The sequence below is a fragment of the Xiphias gladius genome, chromosome 20, assembly GCF_016859285.1.
Source record: "Xiphias gladius isolate SHS-SW01 ecotype Sanya breed wild chromosome 20, ASM1685928v1, whole genome shotgun sequence".
In the NCBI taxonomy this organism is placed as follows: Eukaryota; Metazoa; Chordata; class Actinopteri; order Istiophoriformes; family Xiphiidae; genus Xiphias; species Xiphias gladius.
Window position 1 is genome coordinate 5235057 of NC_053419.1, and position 16628 is coordinate 5251684.

The 16628-nt window shown below is 40.5% G+C and overlaps 1 protein-coding gene across 2 annotated transcripts; it reads right to left on the bottom strand.

Moving 5' to 3' along the window:
- Positions 1 to 230: 230 nt before the first annotated feature.
- Positions 231 to 11964, bottom strand: tmc2a (transmembrane channel-like 2a). Of its 2 annotated transcripts, XM_040157553.1 has the most exons (21): positions 11928 to 11964; positions 10351 to 10393; positions 9899 to 10211; positions 9780 to 9844; positions 8756 to 8908; positions 8483 to 8573; positions 8292 to 8373; positions 8088 to 8194; positions 7639 to 7737; positions 6718 to 6860; positions 6359 to 6506; positions 6000 to 6188; positions 5259 to 5438; positions 4614 to 4772; positions 4117 to 4245; positions 3301 to 3368; positions 2530 to 2769; positions 2273 to 2398; positions 1818 to 1896; positions 1335 to 1455; positions 231 to 1103 (listed from the first exon to the last, which is right to left on the bottom strand). In XM_040157553.1, the coding sequence occupies exons 1-21, from the start codon at positions 11962 to 11964 to the stop codon at positions 889 to 891; spliced, it is 2787 nt and encodes a 928-aa protein (XP_040013487.1). In that variant the 3' UTR covers positions 231 to 888. The 2 variants fall into 2 exon arrangements, with proteins under 2 accessions (XP_040013487.1, XP_040013486.1); XM_040157552.1 differs by having other exon boundaries at positions 9780 to 10239; positions 10355 to 10393.
- Positions 11965 to 16628: the final 4664 nt, after the last annotated feature.

Below are 16628 nucleotides of genomic sequence, written 5' to 3' on the forward strand. Positions count from 1 at the left end.
GGTACCGTCAAAGCTGTGTGAAGTCTTACAGATGTCCTCAAGTGATGTCAGTTGAGTCAGGGTTGGTTGGGTCTATAGACTACAAGTTTGACGACCAAAATTCTTGGTGGCCAAGTTTTATTGTGGGTAATGTAGGTGCCAGGTTTGGAGAAGCAAGACTGAAAAAATAATGAAAACTAAAATGAAATAAAGTAGGATAAAATAAAACACAATTTGAACTGCTATAAAGATGTTATGAAAAGATTTAAAACTTTATTTCAAAGTCAGAATCTTAGCATGAAATACAAAGAAAACAGAAAAGCCTCAAGCGCAGATGTGTCGAAAATATTAATTACTGAGAGATCAGACATGACCACACAGTGTACATAAAGTACATGAACAAACTGAGTGGTAGATGGATGATATAGTGAGGCCAATATCTTTAAATCATCACAATATAACAGCATGAAAATATGCTTACTTGACATGATTAACACATTGACATTGAATTAAAGATATCCCATATCCTCTTCCATTCAGTTTCACAGTGTGTCTGGACACCTAAGATCATTGTTTCCTGCGGTTGATGAGATCAAAGTTCAATGAGAAAACTGTCTCTTTTTGGAAATGTGTTTTATCATCACTGGGTCAAACAGTCAAACATGTTTGTGATATCACAATGTGCCCATCTGCACCATATAGGCCTCATGTTTGTCCACCCATGTTGGTTGTTAATAGAGACTACGAGTAGGGAGCCAGTAAGGATGTCAGTAAGGAAATATGAAGGGAAATGAAGGTCCTTGTGAAACAGCACAATTATCTCAACACTCTGCTGAATGTGTTTGTGCTTGTTGATGTCTCCAAATTGTCTGAGGGACGAGTCTGCGGGGGAGTGATTTTCTCAGGCCGTTATCTTGGAGGGGGCCCTCTCCCGCGGCCTCTGCCCGGTCCTGCACCTGGACCCGGCATCGGTCCCTGTCCTCTCGGCCCTGGCGGCCGGCTCACTGGCCTTTGAGCGTTGGGGTTGGACGATGCCAGAGCCACATCTTTCTGCAGGTTAACGGCTTTACCGGACGACCCGGGCTTCATCTTAGTTGGCTTTGCTTCCGGCTCTGGTGTTTTTTCTGTTTAGACAGAGACAGTGATAAATCAGTTGTATCCCTAGATTTCCAATTGTTTCATAACCTCAATACCTCAATGGACGCAATGTCAAAGGTCTGTTACTATTTAACCCTAAGTCAAAATAACATATAAGTGTTCCATATAAGGAGGGAATTATGTTTTATACATTATGGTATGGGGGAACAAGTTTGGATTAGTTATATATAGTTATTCCTTTTTAGGAGTTTACTGACTGGGCTCTGGTGGAGGAGCAGGGCGGATGAGGGAGCGGTTCGGCAGCAGGTCCTCCAGGTCCTTCATGACCTGATTGGTGCTGTCCGTGTTGTTCCTCCGATTCTTCTCTTCATCCCGAGCCTGGACGGAGAGAGATGGAGGGAGACAGATACAGACAAAGAGAGGTAGCGGACAGAGAAAAAGAGTGGGGAGATGATTAAAAAAAACAGAGATTAGGAGAGATTGAGGAAAGAAAGAGAAAGTAAAGAGAGGAGGCAAAAAAAAGTTATGTTAAATGTATCCTTAGTGAAATATTTGACTCAAAATAGGAAAAAGACTGTGGATCTGCAAATGATGACAGATGGTAGCGCTAGATGAAAAGTTGATCACCAAGTTACTACATTCAACATTTCTCTCATTTCAGCAGTCTGCAGTTCTGTGCTAACACCCTATATACAGTATGTACAGGTTGTACTCTACATTTATCTCCGTTCTGTATTTACCATCTGCATCTTCTTCTTCAGCTCCGTGTTGGAGTTTTTGTAGGCCTCAGACACCGAGTTCAGATAGTAGATGGCCAGTCTGTACAGGAGAGACGACAGGATTTGTCGTTTTGTCTGCAAAGGCAACTTGGGGAGTTTGGCAGCCTTTTTAGATGCACACAACAACAACAATAACAATTAAGTTGTGAACTTGCATATGTGCGTGCATTTCAGTGTGTTTCTACTGTCCAGAGATGTGTACATATGAATGTGAACTGTGCATCCATTTTAAAATATGACTGGGTTAACGGTACAAAATTGACTAAAAGCTCAAAAATAAATAAATTAGCTCAAAGGTTTAGTTTAGGTTCGAAGCCTAACGTGTGTGTGTGTGTGTGTGTGTGTGTGTGTGTGTGTGTGTGTGTGTGTGTGTGTGTGTGTGTGCATCTGATCCTGTGCTCCTCCTCTACACTCACACCATGAGCAATACAGCGGGTATGATGAGGCCCGGGTTGGCTGCGTAGCTGAAGAGCGTCCCCATGAAGGCTGGCAAGTCCAGGTCGATCGTCTCCATGATCACATCAAACATCTTTGCCTTCCCACTGCAAACATCATCGTGGTCAGTATGTGTATGTGTGTGTGTTCTTCATATATGCACATGCTTGTTTCTTACTATGATCATATAACTCATGTTCATTTTACGTGTTTTTAAGGATTTTTTCATAGTTGTTACCTGAAGGGTCCGCAGTCAAACGAAGGTGGCAGGGTCATGATGGTGTAGACGACAGGTAACAGACTGAGGAAGAGGATGAGGAGCAGCAGGCCCATGTAGAAGTTGTTGGACTTGGAGGCCTTGAAGACTCTCTCATGGGGGACGTTGGTGGCCATCACAGCCCAACACTGATAGTACATGGAGCTGAGGAGGCGGAGCACGTTGATGCCAACCAGCCCAGGAGCATAAAACGCACCCATCCTAATGACATGACATCGTGTCATCGGATCAGATGTTGCGTAACAAATCAGTAAATATGAAAGCTTTCAATTGATTGGGGTCTGCTGGAACGCTGTACATAGTGTTTGTGATGAAATTGCAAAACAATAATGTAGCAAATTGTAACGTAAGACCATTTAAATATGATGTAAAAATTACGATGTAATGAGAAAAACTATGGTGTAATTTAGTGTAACACAGTAAGGTGATGCATGTGACGTAGCATATTGTGATGTAACATAATTAGGAGTAACCTCTTCCAACATGTTACATGTAACTAGTGATGGTCAGTTCTGTTCAAAGTGCTGCTGATAATTCACGCAGAGCGGCTCCATGGCAACCTGAAGCCCAAACACTGGCAGTACACTGGCTATTATCTGTCCATGTAGTGATACTGGACACATGCAGTAACACGCACCCATGCATCTAAACTCACATACTGTACACACACCAGAGTACTGACCACACTGGCGACCGAGTGTGTGCACGTCAGTAAAAAAATAAAGTTTGTACCAGATCATCCCTTGATTGAAGACTAATCCAAGAACATTTCCGCTGATGTCAAACTCGCCATATGACGGCTAAGAGTGAACAGAGACAATGAATTTAAAAAGTTTTACCGATAACAAAGCTTAAGTTTTGCAGTTAACTTATTAAGAACAGTTAAATAAGCCCCCGGTTGAATTATTGTTTTACGATTCTATTTGGGAAGTCAATTTCAATTTAAAAATGGGGGTAGTGTTCAAAAATCTGTTTGCACTGGCACTTTGTATCATTTTTGTCTGCAAATAAAAGTCCCCTGTCAACACTGAAACATAATGTATACTTCATATTATTTGATATAGTGTGGAACTGGGATTCAGACTGTGAAGAGGGGTCCTATTGACAGTGAAGTAAGACTTTTTTGAAGATGCTCAGTCACTGCGTTATGGGGGTTTTCTGCACAGCTGAACCTCCGGAGCACTGGAATTATTTTAAATTTAGATTTTATTTATTTACACAAATGCAAAAGACACAAGTTTATGCACAGAGAAACAACAAAAAAAAGCCCTCAGAGGGACTTGATCAGGGCACTCTCCAATATATAGTTTACTCATTAAAAAGGAAGGGAAAAAAAATCCAAAAGAAAACAAAAAGTAAGATAGCACATAATGGCAGACATTCAAATACAACTACACAAAAAAATTCAAAATTCAAAATTACTCAAGACATTTTCTCCATCAGAAAACGACTGTCCTCCTGTGCTGTTCACTACTCAGGGACCTATGAACTACTTTGTAGACACACCCAATGTAAACAGTTTCATTTAACCTTGAACCAAAAACTTACAAATCCAGCCTCCAGGTCCCAGCACCAGCAGTAGTTAAGGAAGCGGACGATGACGGCTCTGGCAAAGTCACCGATCAGGATGGTCAGGTATGACACCTGGATGTCCGACACTGTCAGCTTTACAAACTCCTGGAATTTAGGGACAGCACAGGGTATAGTTATGAATTCATTTTAACTCTAATCTGATATGAATTGCACCTTTAAAAGGAGAACTTCTCTGAGCAGGTGGGGATTTCACTGTCTAAACACCATCTAATCTGATGAATCTTTGGCCTGAGAACCAGATAAAACTGGCATGTGTGGTTCGTAAAATGTTTTTTTTTTTTTTTTTTGGCAGATCCCATTGAAAGAATAACAATATTGATGTGAACTGATGCGATGTAGCAGAAAACTATGTCATTGAAATTGATTAAGAATGACTGGTGATAAAATACGTTGTTTCTGTGTTGTATTGTGGATGTACAGTATAAGTGTTAAACAATTTTTATTTTCATTACTATGCCGACAGCAGTTTCCCAGCAGGGTCCTCTGATGACATCAGCAGGGTCCATGGGGGGTGGGGTGGCCTCGGAGTCGTTGACCAGACGTGAGTAGTTGGCGTAGTACTCCTTCATGGCCCACATGGAGGCATTCTTGATGGACTGCTCTTCTTCCAGCTAAGAGGCACAAAGAAGCCAATCAGTCAGCAGGTTTCTATTCAGCATATGGAAAACTTCTTTTTCATGGCGATATTTTATGCAAAGGTTGTCTTTTTATATGAATATATATTGGATCACTCCAACGGTGTATTAGGGCCACTGTAGGTAAAAAAAATATATATTTGCGGAGCCAGGGGAGGGGGGTAATATTCTGAGAAAAAAACTCAGAATTTCTGTAAATTTTCAAGAAAAAAACTCAGATATTCTCTGAGATTAAAGTCACAAATTTACAAGAAAAAAACGTTGTGGTTTTTTTGGACATTGCTTCACTTTGCCAGGTTAGATCAACCTCATCACACCACAGACGCCGCCCATGCCGTGTATTATGCATGCAATGGATGACTTCAGCAATCGGATTTAGCAGTAAGGAAATACTTGTGATTTCAGTCCAGAATCACCATATTCTCACTGGCATCCAGACTTTGAAGTGACACGGCACCATACCTTGGTGTTGACCTCATCAAACAGGGCGAACAGAAAGGTGTAGAGGTTTCCCAGGAAGAGGGCAAAGATGCGTCCCAGCTGCCATTTGAGGGCAATTCGAGGATGGTAGTCCTCCAGCTCAGCGATGGTCTCAAACAGAGGAGGACACACCAGACCCAGCAGAGACATGATGATCTCCAACTGGACCAAAACACGTCAAAATCACCAGTGACATCATCATGTCAAAAACTATCTCCTTAAAACAGACAATACTATTTTTTTCTTCTAATTTTTTTTTCTACGTTTCTACATTTTTATCTCAGTTTTTTAAATATATTCTATACTTTTTTTTTCAATAAATTGTTAACAGATGGAAATTTTTCCCCTTACTGTGACATTTAAAACATTGCTGCAAATGCATCTGTCTCCCTAGATTCACTTGTGGGAATCCGTCCTTTGTGTTTCTGGATTTCATTTGTAACCTTTGTCAATGTCCTTTAAAAGTTTTAGTTGTGGTATTTAGCATTCTGTTGCATACAAAACACAAAAACTGTGTTGCCTTTGTTTAGTGTCCTATAAACCTGCTTGCATCAGAATTAGTGGTAGGCCTAGTGGCAGTAGCAGTAATAGTAGTAGGTCTAGCAGCAGTAGCTATAGTTTGGCAGCAGCTGCTAATAACTGAAACAGCATTATGAAAATCATTAGCACCTTAGTACCATTAGTACCTGCAGAATTTCACTGGAGCCACAAGACCATCATTACCTCGTTCTTCTCGTACCAGCTGAGGTCGTCCCTGGTGGCAAACTCCTGAGACCTCTTCACCACAAAGTAGATGAGGTATCCGCTGCCGCCGAGGCTGCAGGTAATCAGGACGTTAGCCAGGACTCGGAGGAACCTCCGCAGGTGAATGTTCTCATCCTTCTGGTTCTCTTCCTCGTCCACGATGGACTCCTGTTCTTGGCGGAGCAGGAACAAGAGGGATTCACAGTCAGTAGGGAACTTAAACTGTTATTTACTGCATTAACAGAGTAGCAGTGAACTACAGGTGTCCTGAAAAATAAAGTGTTTATGTGTTTATGTTTATATACATTTGTTTCTTGTAAAACGGTTGCCGTGGTTACCTTGAAGCTGGTGGTGATGGAGGCATATTTGTTGTCAGCAGTCTCTGCGTTGCCAATGAGGTAATCCCAGCTGGTGAACATCTTCCAGGCAAATGTGAACTCTCCTTCCTCTCCGTCTCCACCACCAACGTCAGCGTTCTTGGCCATTCTGGAAAATAAAACAAACTGCTTTCTTCATGGGCACACAGGCTGACAAGCCTGAACATGTGTGAAAAATGAGGAGATTAATGACAGTATTACATTACATTATTAATGACATTTCTCCGGGGCAGTTGAAGCAGCCTGGTTGAGACGTTTTTGGAACATGTTTGACAGTAAATATTTATTAAAAGCAACTAATACAAAGGTCTTAGACTCACGTGCGGATCACGACCATCAGGCTGTAGCCGAAGGTGCCGATCCCGACCATGAGGTAGGACAGAGGCAGCCTGAACTTCAGCAAGCCGATGGTCCTCTGGTTGTTGTAATATCCATAAAACAAGACTGAATATTTGCAGTAGCCCTGTGAGAAGGGGAGATGTCATTAGAGGAAGATGGCACTTTCCTTTATTGTCTCTGTTGGTTTGCGTCACATAGTTGTGCTGCATGTTAGAGATTTTGATCTCAGAGAACATTCTCGTTAAATAAAGGTCAAATAAAAAGAAAAAGTGGGGTTTTATCACATAAAGAGCAAACTGCTAAATATGTTACATCTCACTTAGAACTGAAATTCTTTGTCTGGCCGCTGTGGTTGACAGATTCACAAATAATCAAGAGGAAAACACATTGTGGGAGCTGTGTGATTAGGAAAAAGTGGAAAAGGAGTCCACTTTTCTGATGAATTTCTAACACTCTTCAGATAATTTAAGAATGTTAACAAAGTCTCATCAAAAGGCTGAAATCTTCTGTTGTACAGACGTTCAAAAATTGGACTGGTTGCTTAGTTTTGATGCGTTCAAGTTTTCTTACTCTGTGTTGAAAACTAAAAGAAGGTTATTTGGACTATTTAATTAGTCTTATTTACTTTTCCCTACTGATGAACAATTATATATGTTATCTATTAACCTAAGAATTTCATTGTAGACATGAAAAATCTGATTATGTAAGTTATGAATAGATTTTCTTGATTTTTGGACTCTATGTAGTATTGTTGGAATACATGTATGCACACAATTCAGGAGCTAGTTTATATTACTTTGTGGTGTCTTGTAGGACCAATGAGGCCTGGGCATATTTATGTTTGACACAATGATAATTGTAAATTTAAAAAAAATGTCATCTTCATCATATATCAGACTCACATTGAAGTCCATGAGGACAGAGTAGTCCTGGGCGGTGGCCTGCTCTGCCCTGGGCACAGTTTTCCTGGGGACTGACCCATAGGGAAGGCCCATCAGAACCTGCCAAATAAAGGCATAAATATGTAAACTGAAGCTTTCCTCCTGCCATCAGAGGCCTAAAAGCTCTGGAATAACCTGCCCAGAGAAACAAAGCTGGCTGAGGCAGTGTCATCTTTGGAATTTCTTCTTTGAACTTTTTTCTCGGAAAGCATATCCTGATTTTACGTGATTTAACTTTTTGTTGTATTAAACCGTTTAGTTTTATCTTTTTCCATTTTTATTTGAACTTACATAATAATATTAATAAAGTAAAAATAAATAATTGTATGTAATTATTTGATTTTGAGAAGTCCTACATGACTATATTTTATTACAACTCTTAATGCAGACACAGGACTACATCACTTCACCTCGGGGATGACCACCAGTCCAAAGGTGAAACCGAAAAGGACGAGGTTCATGCCGTACATCCAGCGCAGGAAGATAAAGTAGGACGCCACAGATGACCCAAAGTGACCTGAGGACATTGAGAAGATTTTTAAACTCAACATCTGCCCAGAAGGAGTCGCTGTTCATCTGGTAAACACTACAGCTGTTCTGTAAACAGCACTTACTCTCCACCTCTTTGATCTTCCTCTCCCAGGGGATACAGGCTGTTCTGAAATTCTCAAAATCCCTTTGAAACTTGATCCATTTCTGAGATTAAAAAAAAAAAAGAAGGAAAACTAAAGAAGGAAAACACACACACAAGCAAAAAGCAGAGAAAGGCAGGGAAGAGCTAGGAGGTCTGATTTTTGTGCCTAACCTTTGTCATCATCACTTTGTAGGCGTACCACTTCCTGCCTTTTCCTTTGCCCAAAGCGCCTTCAAACTTATCCACAAATTCTTGAGCCTCCCTGTGAAGAGACAAAGTCACATGGGCGGCAGACGCTCATTAAAACCAGCTGGATTCGTGTTTTACTTCTCGAGTCATAATAAGGATTCCTGACAAGGACAAATACGACCTCCATGCGAACTTCAGATGAAAAGCTGCATCACATGTAAGGAACCTCATGTAAAATTCAAAGCAGGAAATTACTTCAGGTGCGTGAGCCGCCGCTTCATCCTCCACGGCTTATTCCTAATATTGGCGATGAGTTTCTTTTTCTCCTCCACCTCCTCCATCAGCCGGGCCATCTCTCCCTCGGACATGGACTCCTCCTCATCGGAGGCTGAGCTGGATTCAGATGAACTGGCAGAGAAAAGGCGGGAAAGGCACAGAGAAGGGATGGAGGGAGTTTGTCGAAGCAAACGCAAGTTTGGGAGGAGGGACTGTTATGAATAAACACGGAGGTGAAAATACACAACCCTGATGGACTGCTGTCAATTTAATTCACTTTTCACCAAGATGCTTCTTTGTTTGAATTCGTACATTAAATGCTGGATGATTACTGTAATATGCAGATTTCCATGTGAATGTCCGCCCGTCAGGCAGTGGACCCCCACAAGGGATCCCAGAATAAATTGGAGGGGCAGCCCTGTGAGCCTGAGCTTACGCACAGCAGCGCTTTGAGCTAAATGCTAACATTAGCACGCTTTCGTACTCACAGAGACAATGCTAAAGTGCTGGTGTTTAGCAGATGAAATGTTTTTCCTGTTTCCCCAGTTTAGTTCAGCATGTTAAAATGCTAACATTGGCTAAATATAAGGAAAAGTCAGGGTATCACTAAAATTATTACGATTCATCCTGAGCTTTCCACTGGTGACAGCCTCAGAGTAAAATGTAAACTTTGCACACAAGATGTCTAATAGTCTAATATACAGATTTTCGTGAAATTGGCTGACCACTTTCGGGTTTTCCTGAGGTTGAACAAACACTCCATTTTTGCTACTTGTTCATTCCGTTAAACACTCATGTTGTGGGGGTGAAATCACAGTTGACTGGTATGATCAGTGTTGATTTATAAGATACAAGGTTTCTCAGCAGCAGATCACAGGACAGCTTTTTAAAACTGTATGATTTGGCAATTAAATCGTTAAGGTGATATGGATCCTGATTTAAAGAGTAATGTTAAAATGAGATCTCTGAATCCTTACAGGTAGTTTTACTTCCTCTGGCCTACCTGTCATCCTTTTTCTTCTTCTTCTTCTTCTTCTCCTTGTCATCATCCTTGTCTTTCCCCTTGTCCTTCCCTTTGGCGTCCCCCTTCTTACCTTTACTGTCCACCTCCTCCTTCCCTGCTTTCTTCCCTCCTCCCTTCTTTCCCTTCTTTCCCTTCTTTCCCTCGTCACTGTCCTCCTCATCACTGTCCTGAGCTTTGCCTCCTTTCTTCTTGTTGGCTGCTGCTCCTCGTTTCCTCTTGGGAGCTTCGTCCTCACTCTCATCCTCATCATCATCACCACCGCCACGTTTCTTTGCAGGTTTCTTCTTGTTTGCACCTCTGCGTCCCCTGGGAGCTTCATCTTCGTCCTCATCTTCATCATCCTCGTCCTTGCTGGCTGGTTTTTTACCCCGGCCTCTTCCCTTTGCACCTCCTCTTCCGGCTGCCTGCCTCCTGTTTGTTCTCCTCTGGATGACGCCGTCTACACCAAGACCGAATAAAACACACAAAATACCATATATGGTATTCTGAGTATTAGACTAGACTATTACCTTTTTTTAAAATCAGGGCCATGAAATGCTGTTTTATCCACTCACCATCACTGTCACTCAAATCCTCGTCTATCTCTATCCCAACTGAGGAAGAATACAAAGAAACCAACACAACAACACGATAAAATACTCAACAGGCCATGAACACATCCATTTGCAAAGCCAACAATTAAAATTCTGTTCTACCGTTAGCAATTTTCAAATTCAGTGCACGAAATCACCACCATAACAAATGATGTTATTATTAATGAGTTGCATAAATGTTATTATTTCAAAACAATCCAATTTTTGCACCTTTATTTTATTTTGTATTTCAGGATGAATTGTAATGACTCGTGATCCCTTAGCTTTTCATCTAACACCATAATCAGATCGAAATTGTAATTTGTCCAATACTTTGTTGAATGACCAAATACCCACAAAACTAATGAAAAATCTCATCAGGCTCAGCTGTACTTTGTTTGGTGCTAAACTAAAATGGTGAACATGGTAAACATTACCTGCTAACATCAGCATGTTAGTATTAATGTCGTGAGCTTGCTAGCATCCTGATGTTAGCGTTTAGCCCAAAGCACCACTGTCTATAAATACTGCCTCTGCTAGCATGGCTACAGTGTGGATACAGAAATCCGTTACATTTACAAAGGAAATAAATTTGGAGACCTTATCTCATTATTATGACTTCTGTATCTTTATTCTGTATCTCACAATCGTTATCATTGGATATTTATTCATAACTGCGAGAAAATGTCGCAAGAAATTTTCTAAAATGAAGTTTTTAAGTTGTTACTTGTCCCGGTTGTACTGCAGCGATCTGCCTTATTCTCTTCAAGTTGATTGTTTATACTTAAAAAAGAAATAATCAAACCGAGGAAATAAAGCACAGAATATGTAAGAACGACTATTACTATTGAAATAATATCAACTTGTTGGCAGAATGTTTTAAGTTGCTTTCAGAAAACAAGGTTCTTAGGACTCAATAATATATAAAAAATCTTTTTAGGATTGAGCTTTTTCCAGTGGCAGTGCTATCAGATATTGCAGTATATTGCAAAAATGACATAAACTATATTATTGAACATAGTGATTTTGAAGTTGATTATAAACTCGTCATAGATACCATCTGTTTTGTGTATAACATACAGCAAATGTAATTTAAAAAACATACATGGGGTACTAAAAGAGTGATTACCAGAACCAAATAACTCCTCATTCAGTTCAGTCATTCAGTCACGTGGGTCACAGATCGTTAAGTCTGAGGTCTTAAAATTTAAGACTAAAATTTGTTCCAAATTTGGTTCCCGGAACTCAGCCCAATGGCATGTGGAGACCAGTAGAAACGAAAGCAGAACCTGTGACAATGGCTACATGTTATGTTACGCTTTGTTAAGCTCCTGCTTGTGGAAAAAGGGCCAAAATTTCACATGACTTGAGTCCACACGGTAGCGTCGTGGCTCGAGAAGTCTGTAAGTAGTACACAAATGGTTCTTACAAATTTGTTTTGTTAGAGGAAAATATTTTTCTCCTCTCAAATGACACATCATTATAACCTACACAACTTAAGGTATGTCATTAGACAAAACAAATGAATCATGCAGTACTCTAATCTTCAACTCACTTTCATCCATTTTAGCCACATCACTTTTTCTTGGCATGATGGAAAATAAAAAGCGTCTGTCCTCTGTGTCCTCTTCAGTGTTTGACCAGTCTACTACCCCCCCCCCCCAAAAGATGTTGGCTCCTCTCTGCCTTGGCTCCCCGCCAGCACCCAACTCAGGTATCTGACAGTGCCGTCACTATGACGACTGCTGCATGTGACTTGCACTCAGCAGGTGTTGTTTGATAGGTGTAGTAAACTCTGGAAACCAAAGGTGATCCACCTAATGCATTCCCTAGCCCCTTACCCTAACCTCGGCCATCACAACTAACTGTCTAACCCCAACCCTTAACCTGAACCCTAAAACCAAGTCTTAACCCTCAAACAGCCCTTTGAAGTTGTGAGGACTGCACTCCTCTCTCCCACAGTCTAAAACTCAAATTGGTCCTCGCAAAGATAGAAATACAAGTACAAGTGTACACACACACACACACACACACACACACACACACACACACACACACACACACACACACACACACACACACACACACACACACACACACTACACACAGAGGAGAAGACCAGACACCCTAAAGATTTAATGACAGTTTAGGTTTCGGTTTTCGAGGCCCATTAGGCAAGCAGTAAATACCCTGAGGTGACCTTGCAACTGCAGTATTTCCTCGTTTTGAGGTTTACAGTACAAATACAGCAGGTAAGACAGTCAGCCAGCCTGAAGCAAAGACTGCCAGCAGCTACCTGTGCGTGCAGAGCCTCATTAAATAATAGAGCAGAGCTCATTTTTCACATCCAAAATGATTCTATTACACAGTTGTCAGCTCCCATAGGTGAGATGTGTCTCAGACTCTTTCAGACGGTGCTGATCGGTGCTGATGTGTGTGGACACCTCTGCCGCATTCCGGTCCACCTGGTCAGAGTATAAGGACGTAGGTGCCCTATATGTTAAGAAAGTGTACATGACAAAATAATATTACTATCTTAGATATTGATATTTAGACGTTTATAATTAAGTGATCGTGTATATTTTTAAAGTGAATTTATGTGAGGGTACATGTGTATGCTATAAGTACATACACGTGTAGGCATATGCACAGATATTCATGTATTTTGTGTAACATATGTGTCTGGCTCAGTCGTTCGTGAGGGTGGTGGGCAGAGGCTATGGACTTCTTTCTGTGTCCTCCTGTTTTGTTTTTTTCTTTTCTTTCAAACCTGCATTAATTGATTTTTTGGCCACGTGGAAGCAGTAAAAATAGAAGCGGTCTGGGTGGAACTCCAGTTCTATGAGTGTGTTAGCACGACTGGTTTTCTGGCCACCCGATGAATGTGATATTCAGAAGTCACTCTCCTTTTAGTTGAAAACTGCGAAAGCTGCGAGAGTCAACCCAGACAGTAAAGACGTGGGCTGCAAACCAAAGCAATTAAGATGCTGAAACGCTCCACAAAGTTGAGAGGAAATGCAGAGTCGGGTTATAATTCTCTGAGAGATCGTCACTCCTAGCAACCCTATTCACATCCACATAGTCATTTGATCCACAATTTATATCAAAATATTGATTATAGCGGCTTTAAGTGTTGTCTTTTTGGTATCTATGTTAAAGAATTGTTGTTGGGATGTTTGCTTTTGCTCCACCCCTCATTGTTGTTTTCAGTTTTGTATTTTTATATACATATTTATCAATGAAAAGAGCCATTATATCATACTAGAGATTACAGTTTAAATTAAAAAAATTTAAAAAATTAAAAAATTAAAACAAAAAAGTAAGGTAAAACTGCCAAAATGGGCAACTGAAATAGAAAAATTGGGGAATGGAAAAAAAATAAACTGCAATTGAAACTATGAACATGGATAAATAGTTGATCAAAGACCTTCTACTTTTGTATTTTTATCACTGATCTGGGGATTAAACAAACGAAATAACTACTTATCAAAACTGAAATCCTTTGGTGTGTGTTTAATTTTTCTTTCGATTCTTTTGGTCGATAACACCACTAAGCAGTCTTGTCTCTCTGGATGCCGGGTGCAGGAGAGTTGTCCTTTTCACAAATGTACACAAACAGCAGAAATTCACCATGTTCCCTTCAAATCGGGACACATTTGTGTTCCTGACACATATTTCTAAACACCCTCTTGTCTAAAAGAAAAACCATAGGACATTTCTAATCAATATTTCATGCTTGATCACCATGACAGATGCATGAGCAATTCAAAGTTAATGGGTCGGGTCTGGACAGTGTTTTAATATTACTGCATGTCTGTGACAGGTCGACATGAGAGTGTGTATGACTGAAAGACTGAAAAATAAAAAGGTATTAGACTTAAACTTTAAAATTTCACTTCTGCTAACTTTAACAGTCAGAGCCGTGAGTATTAACATCTATACGCTTTAATCTAAGAATTTGGGTAATAAATTAAGCTGTTTACACAAGTTTGTGTCACATTGTCCAAACAGTGCTGACTGTATAATATCAAAGAGTTTACTCTATTTAAAGTTCCATCTTTTTAAATTTATAATGTTAGGGTTCACAATTCAGGGGTCTTTATTTATGGTGTTAACTTTGATTTTTATGTTTGTCTTGAAGAATTTCATACTTTTATACAAACTACACAATATGTTTAAGACGTTAGTTTTCTTTTTTGGGTTTTGCTCTGTTAGACAAGTTATATGGGATAGTATAGGGTTGTTATGCCACCTAGTGGTTATTCACTAACTAAACTGTTGACCAAAAAAAAATCTACTGATGTGTACTAACCCACGACTACTGCAGCATAACCTTGTATTACTAAATAAATGAGCTGTTTTACAAATAATTAGAGGTCGTATTTATTTTTGTGAAAATATACTGTAATTTACCTTCATATTTCTGTATGGTTTCTTACAATCACAGAAGGAAAAGACTGCTGAGTAACACGTACCACGTGAGTACAGGCGTGAAAAGTTCCAACACTGAATGATGTGGAAGTTAAATATGGAATCAAATAAGGGTCAGTAAGTGAATGTTGAATTTGCAAAAAGACATTCAGCAATCATTTTGAAGTGTGTGGTTATCCCCCTTTGTGAACCTGAGACAAACACTCAAGTTTGTGAACGTGCAGAAAAAGATTTATAGTTGTACAACGCTGCTCTCAGGCTTGTACAACTAAAACTCAATACTCAACTTAAAATGTGTATTTTTAAAATCAGTGTCACCCACTCGGTGGCACACTGAGGCCCCAGTGAGGGGACTTTAATGCAGTTTTTAGGCTTTGAAGTTGTGGTGAGATAATCACAAAAGCGGTGCTTTTCCTCTCCTAGTCTTTATATAACCTCAACATTGATCAATTGTGCATAACTTGTATTTAGACTCATTTTCACAAAGGTTCTATGGAATGTCGGTCTGATGGGCGCTCGCTTGCTCGATCAGCCATTTCGGTCTAGACTGAAATGTCTTAACAACTTCTGGATGGATTACCATGTGTTTTTGTACAGACATTCATGGTCCCCAGGGGATGAATGATCGCTTTAACCTTTGGTGCCACCGTAGGAATGAAATTTTTAGTGCCAGTGTGGCTTTAGATTCTAAGTCTTCCTTTTGAACAAGTACGGATCTTTTTTTAAACATTTACAGACTTGAATTTCTCATGTACAACAATGAGCCACAACATTATGACCACTCACAGGTGGCAAACGGTGCATGTAAAGGTCTGGGATATACTAGTCGTTTCTTGTAGTCACTGTGTTTGATGTGGGAGAAATCGGCAGGTGGAAAGACCTGAGCAATTTTGATAAGGGAAAAATTGTTCTGGACAGACAACTGGCTCGGAGGATCTCCAACACAGCAAGGCTTGTGGGGTGGTCCCGATCAGCAGTATCTACCAACAGTGGTCTGTGGAGGGACAAACCACAGGAACTGGTGACAGGGTGTGGAAGGATGTGCTGGAAGAAGTCTGATCTGTGGCTGCTCCACCTCACAGTTTTACAGGACTTAAAGAATCTGCTGCTGAGATCTTGGTACCAGATACCAAAAGGCACCTTCAGAAGTCTTGTAGAGTCCATGCCTCGGCTGTAGGAGCCGGTTTCAGAGTTCATGAAAAATTATTTCTGAACATCTTTTCACAAGCCGAAAAATCTTATTGACCTTCTTTTGATTCCGTATTTAATTGCATGGTTGGCTGAGTAACAGAAGTGCGCACGATACCATGTGCTTCTCGTGCTGACGAATGAGTACACTCTACACGTGTGTGCGCGCGTCACAACGCACGGACCTCATGGTGAGGCAGGGGAGCGGGTGAGTTAACGTGACCCGAGGCCACACTCGCTGCAGCGGATCCTGTTTCCCCTGCAGAGAAACAAATCACATGGAAATACAGAACTGTGGTAGATTAAGTGACAGACAGCAGCCTGTAAATGTCAGCTGGATGTTGTGCTCAGCATCTGAACCCATTCAAGGAAAATATGGTTTATGTATCATTAAATCCTGTAGTTGTATCACACTTTTACCATGGTGAATGGACTGCACTGCACTTATATAGAGCTTTTCTAGTCTTATTCACCACTCAAAGCGACTAGTGCCACATTCACCCATTAACACACACACATTCATACAAAGCTTTTTCTATACAATGCTTTGTCCACACCCACCCACACACGGTAAGAACAGCACACACCAAGCTATTCATTTTCATTTTAGACTGAACTGGATTATTAAAATGAAGAG

Excerpts from the sequence above, each read along its gene's own strand:
- tmc2a (XM_040157552.1), bottom strand. The coding sequence starts at position 11,964 with ATGCCAAGAAAAAGTGATGTGGCTAAAATGGATGAAA. Across the intron at positions 6,507-6,717 it reads CTGATGGTCGTGATCCGCAC|AATGGCCAAGAACGCTGACG; the intron begins GTGAGTCTAAGA and ends TTTATTTTCCAG. Across the intron at positions 2,770-3,300 it reads TTCAATCAAGGGATGATCTG|GATGGGTGCGTTTTATGCTC; the intron begins GTACAAACTTTA and ends TCATGTCATTAG.